General features: G+C 51.1%; 3 protein-coding genes across 3 annotated transcripts; 2 read left to right on the plus strand and 1 right to left on the minus strand.

The window, feature by feature from the left end:
- Positions 1–154: 154 nt before the first annotated feature.
- Positions 155–1,916, minus strand: EAH_00053110 (DnaJ protein, putative; the record flags this gene model as incomplete). Its single annotated transcript, XM_013391087.1, has 4 exons — positions 155–461; positions 633–799; positions 1,009–1,378; positions 1,579–1,916. The coding sequence occupies 4 exons, from the start codon at positions 1,914–1,916 to the stop codon at positions 155–157; spliced, it is 1,182 nt and encodes a 393-aa protein (XP_013246541.1).
- Positions 1,917–6,578: 4,662 nt separating this feature from the next.
- On the plus strand, positions 6,579–8,349 carry EAH_00053120 (hypothetical protein; the record flags this gene model as incomplete). Its single annotated transcript, XM_013391088.1, has 2 exons — positions 6,579–6,774; positions 7,289–8,349. 2 exons carry the CDS (start codon positions 6,579–6,581, stop codon positions 8,347–8,349), a joined length of 1,257 nt encoding a protein of 418 aa, XP_013246542.1.
- A 705-nt stretch (positions 8,350–9,054) lies between these two features.
- EAH_00053130 (hypothetical protein) lies at positions 9,055–11,844 on the plus strand (the record flags this gene model as incomplete). Its single annotated transcript, XM_013391089.1, has 4 exons — positions 9,055–10,033; positions 10,171–10,422; positions 10,984–11,396; positions 11,569–11,844. 4 exons carry the CDS (start codon positions 9,055–9,057, stop codon positions 11,842–11,844), a joined length of 1,920 nt encoding a protein of 639 aa, XP_013246543.1.
- Between the last annotated feature and the right edge of the window lie 678 nt (positions 11,845–12,522).

The raw sequence follows: 12,522 nt of genomic DNA on the forward strand, positions 1-12,522 counted from the left end.
ATATATATATATATATATATATATACTTGATGTGTAAATGATGTGTATATGTACAAATATATGGTATACATCACATGCAGGGGCACATTTATACATGCATATGCATATGGATATATATTATATACACTTGTATTCGAAAGTTCCCCAGGGCATTTTAGTTGAAGACCTCCATCGGAACGCCAGCGAGCGCCTCCTTAATGAGTCTTTTTTGTTTGTCATTGAGTTGTTTGGGGTATTTGATTTTGCACGTAACGTGCAGATCTCCGTATGCTGCAGTGTTGCCTCTTTTCGGCATTCCTTTGCCTTTAACTTTGATTACTTCGCCGTCATAGGTGACAGAAGATTTCTGAATCTGCACTTCCTTCTTATCCAGATGATCGAATTTAAGCTCAAATCCAACTAAAGCCTGCATGAGGTCAATGCGCAGCGTCATGTGCAGATCGTTCCCTCTTCGCGTGTACCTAACAAAACAAACAAAACAAGAAATTGAACAAAAAATAAGTAAGATACTACTACGGCCAGCAGCTTCGCTGTAAACACACCCCGTCGTTTCACAGAAAGAGGCGTTAATAAATGTAATAAAATTATATAGTTGTGTTATGTATACACAACTTCACGGGGCTTAGACTCACCGAGAATGCGGCAACTCCTCTACAATAAGAATTAAATCGCCGGGTTCATGGCCTATGCGATTCTCTCCCATCCCCTCAAACATTATTTTCTCTCCCGTTTGCATTCCGCGTTCGACAGTTGCACTAAGTTCGATTGACTCCAATTCCGTGATGCCGCTTGGGCACTCCTGAAGAGGCACGCACAAGTACCCTAAGCATATTAAATGGCAAACAACAGCAGCTCATCCTAAAGACCGTCACACCCTTTCTCCTGGGTCTGTCTGTTTCTAGCCCGACGCTGAAGGAACTGGGAGCCGAGGCGGTGTATTGACGAGCAAACTCTCATGAAGAAGAGGAGGGAGAGAGAAGAAGCAAAAGAGAGAGAAATAACACCCACTTTGCATCCTTGAATCCACGCCCTGCCCTGATCTACACAGGAATCATCTTGAATTTGATTCTGAACGATGAACCCCGGGCCCATTTGTTGAGTGATAATACGGATTCCCGGCCCCTTGCATTCTTTCTTTTTCATCATGCACTCATCTGCATTGATGCAGAGGACAGGCCGAGAGAAACTAAAGTCTAAACTCACGCCATCGTAGATCTGCTCTAAAGTTACAGGCAACTTCAGCACAGTGCTGGGAGCCTGCGGAATCTCGCGGGCCCCCCCTCTGCCTCCAAAGCCACCAAAACCCCCAAATCCACCAAAAAATTCAGAAAATACATCAAATGGATGTCCAGAATCCTGTCCTGCTCCTTGTTTCAGCCTACATGAAGAAAAACGCAAGGGACAAGCAGCCAGCAGCAGCACGTAATTCCTAATATCTGAACGCATAGGGTTACCGCGTGTTAACGGGTTGTTGTTGCCGCATGCTGATTTCTCGCCAAAAAACGTCTCACTCCTGAAAAGCAAACGAGTTGAGCTGCAAGTTGGGCAACTTCAGAAAAACAAAAAAGGTCGGCTCACCTCTCCAGTCCTGCGTGGCCCTGCGCGTCGTACACCTTTCTTTGCTCTGCATTGCTCAACACTTCATACGCATATGAAATCTCGCGGAACTTCGCCTCTGCATCGGGACTTTTGTTCTTGTCGGGGTGAAATTTCATGGATAGCTTCCGGTAGGCCTTCTTGATTTCAGTGGTTGTTGCATTCCTCTTCAGCCCGAGGGTTGCGTACAGATTTCCGGGCTGAGACGGATCAGCATTCACGAAGTTCGTAAAGAGAGGCAAGAGATTAAACTCAAAAGAACTGTCGGCAAGGGCAAAGGCCCCCAACACGGCCAGAAGCCGTGCAGAAATGAGGCCCATGGTCTAATGCTGAGGGGGTGTGCGGGTTGGCGAGGCTCTACAGCTTTAACGCCAGGAGAAGATATATCTAGGGCATTCACTTCGAACCGTATACAACGTGCAGGTGAAACATGAAAAAGTAAGTGTTGTATGTCTGCCATGAAAAGCGCGGGGCCGTGCAAAAGAGAACAGTTTGCAATGAGAAACAGCAGCCAGGCGGCGACTAGAGAACTTTTCAGCAATATACAAACCCAGTTTACAAACGGCGTGGATCCCCTGTTCTATTTAACCCAAACGAACTCAAAAAATTCAGAAAAAAGCAAATGGGTGACGAGACACCAGATACGTCGGAAGGAGGCCAGAAGGAAGGCACGAGATCCCCTCGTGTCTCGTTGTCTTTCTATAAAAACGTGATTTTCAAAATTCAGAGACACACCAAATAAGCAAGTAAAGAAGGCCCCTACTGTGAATTGGCCGGCGGTTTATAAAGCCCCAACTGCACAGACGGAAACGAATGAGCGGACGGCTGGCGGCTGGCTTGTAAACACACAGGGATCAACGCTGTGTATCACACCTGCCACTAGCGTCCAAAATATAAATAATTCAAGCATCCCTTGGAGAAACAGAATGGGAATAAGAGTAAATATCCAGCTGTCGGGTTTTTCACTGGTAGTCACCGTAAGTGGCATGTAAAACCGTAGCATCTCAAGTTGCATGCTTTTCTGCTTGCATGCAGGTTTGTTGATGAGGGCCAATTGAGCGTTAAGCAATTCAACTCACTGGTAGCGCATGCATCAAAGGGGGCTTGTGCACGCTTGTAAGGAGGCTTGCCTTACAGCAGGAATTCCGGCATGTAGGGGTGCAACGTGCGAAAGGGCGCCTGCTCTCCGGACTAGCTCTGGGCCTTTGTGCTGCTGTGCCCAGGAATCCTGGAGAGTAAGGGGAACTGAACACATTTCCGGTAAGTATTTTGACTCTTGCGGGTCGTAGTTCTCGTCACGTTGCACTCGGGAGCGCTGTATGGTTTGGAGAAGCGTGTGGGAGATTCGGACGAGAAGCATATTGCTGAGGGTGCTTCTATACTGCACCAATAAGCTGTCGTGGGTCTTTGCCCGAAAATCTTGTAACCTTCCCGGATATTATAGCATGTGCCCGACGTTGGTGGATGTGCTGCACGCATCACACAGAAAGGAACTTGGCTATGCTTCCATACGGTTTTGCTCCATAGCACTAGTTGCGAGGGGCGTGGCAATTCCTGTATGGCCGCTTTCTCTCGAGCCAGCCCTTAGATCCTTGGCACCTTGTGGCAGGATGCCTGGGGACTGCAAGGGAGGTTACCTTTTTCTAGTAGCGCTTATCTTGAGTATTTTTGACTGTGTTACAGCTCACCAGCGCCCTCGGGTAAGATAGAGGACCCACGCTATGCATGGCAGCTCCGCATAATTCATCGGCACAGGAGTGAGCAACGAGCACCACCCCGACAGCAGTGCATTCAGGTGCATGGGGATGACTACTACGGGGGGTTCCTAGAAAATCGGCAGGAAAGACTTTAGATGCTCTTCGAAGATCTTCATGCAAGCATATGCTCTCTTCTCGTGCATACCGGATGATGATTCGGATCTGCCCTCTCGCGGGGACCGCCGTTGAACGCTTCAAATGAAAGTGACCAACGGCAATCGTCACCGTGTGGCATTGAAACCAGCTTATCATCTGCATCCCATCCAGTAGAATGCACATCGTGAGGAGAGCCTTCGTCTCTGCGAGCCTTCCAGACATGATGGGCACAACATTGGGCGGGACAGGGGAAAGGCCGGCTGCTCCTGGGGCGAGCGACGGGGGTGAGTTGGCAGTGGAGAGTTCCATGCTTTTCCGAGATTGTATTTTCGTCTCCTCTACAATGCACCCGTGGAGCTACACTTGCTATTGGCATCATCGTTTTTCGAAGGGAAGGCAAGGCAATGATGCTGAGATCTAGGCAGAAGGCCCCATTGTCGCAGTGTGCAGCCAGGCTATGGAAGCCTTCTGAAATGTGCTGTGATGTGGGTTTATCTTCAAGCTGGCAAGGGAACTAGCTGTTGAAAAAATGAGAAACGTTAAGTAGGGAAAGTCGTCGATAGAGCTCTACAATGAGAAGGATCAGGCCCTGGTGAACAAAAGTCCAACGGTGGACGCTGAACACCTCTGTCAGTGGGTCATTGCACGACTGTTCCTTGGAGAAAGGGACCTTCTTTAAGGCCCAGCAGGTAACCTGCTGGGCTTTAAAGAAGGAACTAAGGGATAAAAATGATGAACCAGCCGTGATGATGGAGTACTTCTACGTCGAACAGAAAAGAAGGCCTCACAGGGCTATAGCTGAGAAGGAACATATTTGGAACCTGCTCAGATATAAAACCTACGGATATTTGGGCTGTCAAGGCCAGCCTCTCCCAAAAAAACACGAGAAGTGAGAACAGACGGCAGTCGCCAATCGGAGATCTGGGGATAAATACCGAGTTTCGTAGCTCCTTTCCGAGCCATAAATGTCACATAAGCCGGGATTGCAGGTGTCTGAAAATAGCTAAGACACTGGAGAAGCCAGAATTCTACCGCCGCCGTCAGGGAACAAAACCAAAGCTATTAGGAAAATGTCGTGGCCCCCCCGGCGCAGCGTCCGGCGCATTAGTGAGGACGCCAGGGATACCAGCCGCACGTCCAGATCCGCCGCAACTAAACTTTCTGTTTATCCAAGCTCGTAATAATGCTCAGGAGTTAGTGACTCTACTTGACGCATGCTGCGAGGTGGATCTAATGTCTAAAGATATCAAGGAAATGCAGCCTGCCTGTAGTGCACGCTCACTTCAATGATACTCAAATTGGACCTGTAGAGGTCTATCCGGCAGAGTGTAAATAATATTACAGATGTATCAAGTAGCTTTAGAGAGGAAACAAGGTCATCAGGCTTAGAGCGTTCGGCAGCTACCCACCGTGTGGAGCTGGTTGTGCGATTGGCACAGTAGTTGCGGAGTGGTTCCGCAAGGGGCCCGCACTGGCCACAGAATTGTAAGTACTCTTCCTCCTGTGGGAGGATTAGACCTTGTGTACGAATATTAGACTGTTCCTTCATATTTTAAGGTTATTTCGAAGGTTATGCGCTGAGCGTAACGTGTAAATATCCAATGTGCACCTAAATGCGTATACACACGACCGATGCGTGGGGTTAGTTGAGAGCCCGGTTCACTACGTACCTTTCTACTCGTTGGCGTAGTCTCTGCGGCGAGGCACCGCGGACGGCAGACTGCACACGATAATCGGCAAAATTATACTTGTAAGATGCGGACTCCATTTATTCATGGGTCCTTATGATGATACAGTACTTCTATGCTGGGCCAGTTCCCCACAACGTAGGCATGCTGTGCATGACGCAGTGGAGGGCGCAAGTTCGGCTTCATATGACCATGCTGAGGTTTATGTTCTGGGAATCACGGAGAGAGTGCACCTCTCCCAAGTGGAGTACAAGCGGTTCCCAAAAGAAAAAGGAGTAAAGAGGCTTCTACGCAGTATCGAAGTGCTCGAAGGGACATCGGAGAAATGCATGCACACCGCGATGGTGGTCTTACGACGGCCGCTGTTTGGGGCGTCTTGCCCACGTATTACCACAGGAACAGCAGAATATGGCAAGGTTAAACGAAGTCGGATGAAATAAGTAACAAAGAGCTTTCAGCGGGCGGACCATCCGCTGGATGCCCAATGCTCCGCATTGAACTCACTGCCGTAGCAGTCCCCAGCATTGCTTCAAGGTACAGTTGTCCTGCACATCTTCGAGGAAAATTCGAGAAAAAAGCAGATGAACTGGCAAGCAAAGGCAAAATTAATTGGGCAGCTAGCGCACTTGGACACAATCCGCTGCAGGAGAAGAAAAAGTGTAGTGCACAGGCAATACAAAGGGGCTCTGGCGTGGCCTCTAGAGGCCTAATATCATGAAAAGGAATGAATACTATAGAATGTTTCAGGGATTGGGACACTTTTAAATAGAAAAGCAGCTTAGTAGGATCAGAGTGCTCGCCAGCCTGCACCGGCTTGAGGCTGGGTGCGAGGCTGTTGCTCTGACCCTGGCCCACGCCCTCGGCGAGGGTCGGGAATCAGTTCTATTATTCTGGGTTTTCTTTGGGAACAATAATAAAAACTCGATCGTACATTGGATTGTTAATTGTGTTTATTAGTGGTTTACAGCGAGAATCGTAGAATTTGGTATCTGGATACAGTGTGTGCACCTATTCAGTATAGTTTAGGAATCTCACGTAGTGACAGTGTAGGCCAGCTGTTCACTACATTTGGGGGCTGTTCCGGAATATATATTATTAAAATTAAGACAAAACAACAGCAGTACACACTTATTTCATACAAACAACTTCATTCACCGGACCTGGGGGCCTCTGACTCCAGGTAGATAATCGTCATGCACCTGCGTAACGGCCGGGTGATAAGTGCACCTGACACACCATCGAGCGGAATGTCCACAGCACGGGGATTAAGCCGACCCAGCCGCCCTTCGGCACCTCTACCTACCGCCTCAGCCAGTTCAGCATCTCGAGAACTTCCTCTATTGCTGGCTCCAAAGAAACCGGTCGCGGAAATGCAGCCACACGGGCAACAGCCCGAGAATAGCTAAGTTAAAGCGACAAATAGAAAGATTGCCTTCAACAGATGAGTGGACAGCGGTCGACCTCCGCACCAGCGCCGCCTATTCCTCGGGAGAAGGGCAGTAATATGGACTCCCTTATGACGCTTATGGAGCTACGGTTCATGACGAGGGGTCTTCCGCCAGAGCTTTGGGGTGATGACCTCGGGGAATACCTCGATGAGGAAGCCCTACGGTGTTGGACGGACCTGCTACGATCCGGTGCGGACATGACTGATTGGTCACTCGTTAAACAGGAACTACTAAAAACTTTCTGCACGGTAGATCGAGCAACACGCATTTACCAAATGGCAGCTAACAAATGGACTGGACTGCAGCGCCTACTCGGCTAACTTCAGTCGAATCGCGGCTCGAGGAGTTCAGCTCTCGGCAGAAGACCTAGTTGGTTACTTCTTGACGAATATCCCAGCGGAACTTAGATGGGCCGTAACACAGCGAGGCACGATACAATTCAGTAATTGGCGGGCTGCATCCAAGGCATTAGCCTCTATCGTCGCTTCGTGGCAAGCCGTACGGGAGGAATTCCGTAGGCGTGAACGGGAATTCCAACTTAGTCTGGCAGGAAGAGCAGCGGAGCTTCCACGTGAGCAGGCATCGGGTGACCGAACAGAAATGATATGTTACCAGTGTTAGGGCAAACGGCAAACGGCTAAGAATTGTCCAACCGGCGATCTGAAGTTACGCAAACCTGGAGAAACGTGTCGGAACTGCGAAGGCATGGGCCACTACGCACGCGACAGTCGAACATCTGGTAGTACGAGGACAGGAGCGGGCAGCATTAAATTCCTCGACAACCGCACTGCCGACAGAACAGCAATCTCAACGTTTAAACGAGGGAGCCTAGACGTTGTGGGAGGCAAACGTGCTAGCCCGTCAAATCGTGGTAGAGGTGTGATGTGCGCAGTAGCGACAGAGCCTAATGCCATTCCAGTCTCCCCTCGGTGGGAAGAGAAGCTGATCGATAAGGAGCAAGGGGCACCAGTGGACGGTCTAGGGCCGCCCGCTTGTTGGAAGCTGTCCGCAGAGCGATGGACAGCTGCACAGGCTACTTCAGGCAACAGGGAGGTGGCGCATGATGCCGACAACAGCCGAGAAGTGAATGACGGAGTATCCCTTGAAAACAGTCAGTCCGTCACAAACGTTGAGTTGCCACCGTGGTGGCGGGAGCTCGTTGTCAATGAGGGCTCTAAAAAGGAAGGAATGTTGTGCAGCGTGGGTACGCCGCCCGTACTACCCGTGGAGGTGGTAGGGCATTCCTGTGAGGCGCGCCCAGACAATGGAGCCTCACGCAGTTTCATCAACCCTCGATTGGTTGACACCTTACAGCTGAAAGTGAGGAAACGTTCGGATGTGCGTGTATTTACCGTAGCGAACGGTGCTCAGTTGCGTATTGATCGAGCCGTGGAGAATTTGAGGGTCTGGTGTGGACGTGAATGCTTTACCGGGGATTATCTAGTGGGCCCAGTTCCCTGTGATATAGTCCTCGGATTTGATTGGTTGACGAGACATAAAGTTGCCTGGTACTTCCAATCGGATAAGTTGAGAACGCATCTGGATGGCAGGTGGTGTGAATTGCCCCTAGTGCGCACACACATGGACAAACCAACTGAAGACGACCGCCAAACCGCGCCCAAACGGACTCCTGCAGAAGAAGCGTACGATCTTCTGGCTCGGCAGGTGGCTCAGATGACTGAAGCGGAGGCCGCTGCCCTTCTACGGTCGCCTCCTAAGCGAACTAAGCAACGCACCAAGAATTGGAAAGAAAGTGCCTTTTAAAGCCTCGATCGAACAAGCACGAACCAACATCCCTAGATTACGAACTCCACTACACGGTATGAATATGATATTGGGTTTGCCCGAAGTTGACGGATCCGTTGCCCTTAGGATACCTGCGGAACAACAAGGAGTCTTGTGCTGTGTAATTATAAGCCTTTACAATTGACAGACAGCGGAAGTCCTCCCTACACCTTCAGCAGATATAACGCATACCTCGGATGATGAAAACTCGCCATGGCATACAGCCAAGCTGGAGTTCACCCTTTTCGACACGTGGATGCAGTCACTCGAGTCCTGGGACCTCCCACAGGAGATGCGTGAACTGCTGCAGACACATAGAGAAGTTTTCCCTGACAACCTGCCACCGGCTTTCCACCCAAGCGCCCGCATGATCACCACATCCAATTAGCCCCTGCAAGCTCCCAGCTAAATCGGCTATATACTGTATGACTCCTGATCAGCTTCGATTTCACAAGCAGGAAGTCGCCAAACTGTCAGCACATGGTTGGATCGGACCTACGTATTCCCCTACCTGCGCGCCTACGATCATGGTCGGTAAGAGGAATAATGGTACAGGCGAGAGCAAGATGCGCATGGTGGTTAACTACCAAGCCGTAAACGCGCTTACGGTCGCACCTGACTTTCCATTACCTCCTATCCAAACGATCTTGGAGCTAATATTTGGCGCCACCCAGCATCTCCAAGATGCTGGGCGGCGCCAAATATTTTTCCACCCTCGACCTAGACGCACGCTTCCACCAGATCCGCATGCCCAAAGCGGATCGCGGGAAGACAGCGTTCCGTTCCGTCTTGGGCCTGTTCGAACACAAAGTTATGCCGTTCGCCCTGAAGGGTGCGCCCGCTACCTTTCAAGCCAGCATAAATACCTACTTGCAGCCCTTGCTAGGCCATGGCGTTATTGCATATCTTGATAATGCTTTCATCTACTCCGTTGAACTTCCTTCTCACGTTGCTCTCCTACGAAAGGTGTTGAGCATCTTTCTCACAAATCAATTTTACCCGAAATTTCGCAAGTGCCAATTCGCGCACCAGGAACTTACGTATTTGGGATATACCATCGGCGCAGAAGGGATAAAATCTGCATCAGAGAAGATTGAAGCAAACCGAGTTTGGCCAGAGGTGCTGGAGAACGAGACGCAAGTACGGCAATTCCTTGGTACTGTTAATTACTGTCGTATGCTCATGGGTCCCGATTTTGCTGACATTTCCCGCCCCCACGTTACCCTGACTCGCAAAGCCACCCCCTTTCACTGGACAGCCGCACACACCCAGGCGGTTCGCCACCTCAAGCAACGTCTCATTGACTATACCACCCGCCAGGTCCCAGACACCTCTAAGCCTTTTGAGCTCTACGCCGATGCCTCCGGCTATGCCATTGGTGGCGTACTCGAACAAGCTGGACTGCCAATTGGGTTCCTCAGTCAGGCTATGACCCCCGTTCAACAAAAATATTCGATATACGATCAAGACCTGTTGGCACTAGCCACAGCCCTAGACAAGTGGTCTCACGTACTCCGCGTCGGTAAGGTTACCGCATGCACGGACCACCAAGCTCTTACCCACTTACGGAAGCTCCAGACGTCCAAGCCCTTGCGGGGACGCACCGCCCGGTGGTTAGATTTCCTCGTGAAGTTTCCTTATCTCACTATCATCTATCTACAGGGTGCGCGTATACGGTGGCCGACGCGTTGTCACGCCTTCCTTTTCATTCCTCTTCACAACCGTTCCCCCCGCTCAGCCCATCTCCGCCTCCTCTCTCGGGGTCCTTGGTTCCGCTTATGTTAGCTCCTGCACACCCAGATCCAGCTCCTCACACCCGGGGAAAGCAGGCCAACTACCCGCAGTTGGCTAGCATTCGTCGTCGCCCGCCTCGGACTCGCCCGCACTCTCCTCCCGTTTCGCTCAAGGCCAACGAGACCCCTCCTGACGGCACCGAGCCATCCGCCATCCCCCCAGTGCAGCCCGCAGATTCCGCAACCCTGGATTGGCCGGCAGCTTATGCGAAGTGTCCCGTTTTCCGGGTCCCCTACAACACGGCGGTTAAGGCAGTCGGTGCAACCGTCCAGGTGAAATTCCGCAATCGCCTCCTCGCCTTCAGATTTGTCACCCCTTTCCTCAGCGTTTGCATACACGGCTTATGGCGTATATGTGTTTCGCAGTTTCCTGAGTTCCTTACACGCATTCTATATAACCACCACGATCACGTAACAGCAGGGTATCGGGGTCAGAAGAAAAAGTTCTTATCGCTCAGCAAGCTTTACTATTGGCCCGGCATGCGCACTTACGCTACCACCTACGTGGAATCCTGTACGCAATGCCGGGCCTCCAAGTCCCTCAACCAAAAGCCTGCCGGTCTTCTCCAGCAGCTAATTATTCCCCTCCCGTCGCTGGAGCCACGTCAGCTTGGATTTCATTACCGACCTCCCACTTACGAAGACGGGACATGACTCTATCCTGGTGTTGGTTGACTCCCTTAGTAAGATGGACACTTCGTCCCCGCGAAAAAGGCATTCACAGCCGCAGATACCGTGGGTGTTCTCGCCGATCGCCTTATTCGTTATCATGGGCTACCCAAGGCCCTCATTTTGGACCGTGATCCCCGTTTCCAATAAGATCTATGGCAGCAGCTGTGTACGCGTTTTAACATCAAACGCGCTTTATCTTCCTCGTACCACCCCCAAAGCGACGGCCAAACTGAACGAGTAAACCGCACGCTCGAACAAATGCTCCGCACCTACATTCAATCTGACGAACGCGAATGGGAGCGATTATTACCTGCCCTAGAGCTCGCGTACAACATCACTAGCCATTCTTCCACCGAGCTTTCCTCCTTCGAGGTCATTATTGGCGAGAACCCCCTGGCCGCAGCGGATCTCGATGCCGTCGGTGCCTTCTCCCCTACCCTTACTCCGCCGATGACCAAGCTCTTCCGCCAGCTCTGCGACCGGGCGCAGAGTCATATCCTGAAGGCAAAAGGTCTACAAACGCACTACGCAGACACCCACCGCCGCGAAGTGGAGTATGCGGTGGGCGACAAAGTCTGGCTCAGTAGCAAGCACCTTCCCCCCATAAACACATGCCCTATTTGAACCCCGTTTCCGTGGGCCCTTCATTATTACTAAACGCATTGGGACTGTTGCTTACCGCCTGGCGTTACCCCCTGCGTACGAATGCTATGATGTCTTCCACGTTTCCCAGTTAGTTCCTGACTGCCCCCGCGCCTCCGAGCTGGAACCTCAGGAGGCCGTTGTGGGGTGGCCTCCTACCCGAGATGTCGCAGGTAACCCCACGGATCGGTACGAAGTCGGCTACATCATGGACCAGCGTCGGTCCGGCGACGAGTTCCAATACCTTGTCAAGTGGCGGGGCTACCCGGAGGACCAAGCCACCTGGGAACCTGCTAGCCATCTGCACGGTTGCCCTGCACTGCTGCGCGCCTGGCGCCGCCGTCACCGGAACCGCCTTCCGCCCTGATCCGCTGCCCTCTTTTCCCTTGGGCACACCCTCACCTCCCCCTTTCGCCAGCTGTCGCCCGCTCCCCGCCCTGTGGCGTGGGGGTGGAAGCGGGTGCAGAAGCACCCTATGTGGCGGTAGCAGGTTATCTACACAGCCAGTGGCCTAGCTTAGAGGCACACGGACGCGCATGTAGCGATAAGCCATCACAACAAGCACCAGCGCACTGTACCACCTGTAGATAGGTCAATATCTGCACCACGTTAGTGTTACTATTCATAGAGTCCCTGGGGGCGGCAATACTCAGGGGAGGTACCTATACTCTGAGACCTAGAGTGGCAAAATTAAAAGGGTAGTAAATAGCAAGAGAAAAATAGGAATAATTGCGTTAAAATTAGCTAGAAGGATAGGGTGAATGTACTGGGAATGGCGTTAGAATAGCTGACGTAGAAACAGAGGTAGGAGCATCAGGAGAAATGCTAAGGCCCACTACCTCAGCAGCGACGTCACCAAACAAAAGCATAATAGGACTAGATAGAGGTTTAATTAGCTAGCCTGCAAGGTCCTAAGGCTTCCCATATAGTTGTTATCCACTGAACTAATAGTAAGAAATGTGTTAAAATTAGCAACCACATTAGTACAGGCAGACCTAAAATATGTACTCATCACCCTGTTCACGGTACACGCGAACTCGACCTA

Source organism: Eimeria acervulina, genomic scaffold, assembly GCF_000499425.1.
Source record: "Eimeria acervulina Houghton genomic scaffold, Eah_scaff971, whole genome shotgun sequence".
NCBI classification, from domain to species: Eukaryota; Apicomplexa; class Conoidasida; order Eucoccidiorida; family Eimeriidae; genus Eimeria; species Eimeria acervulina.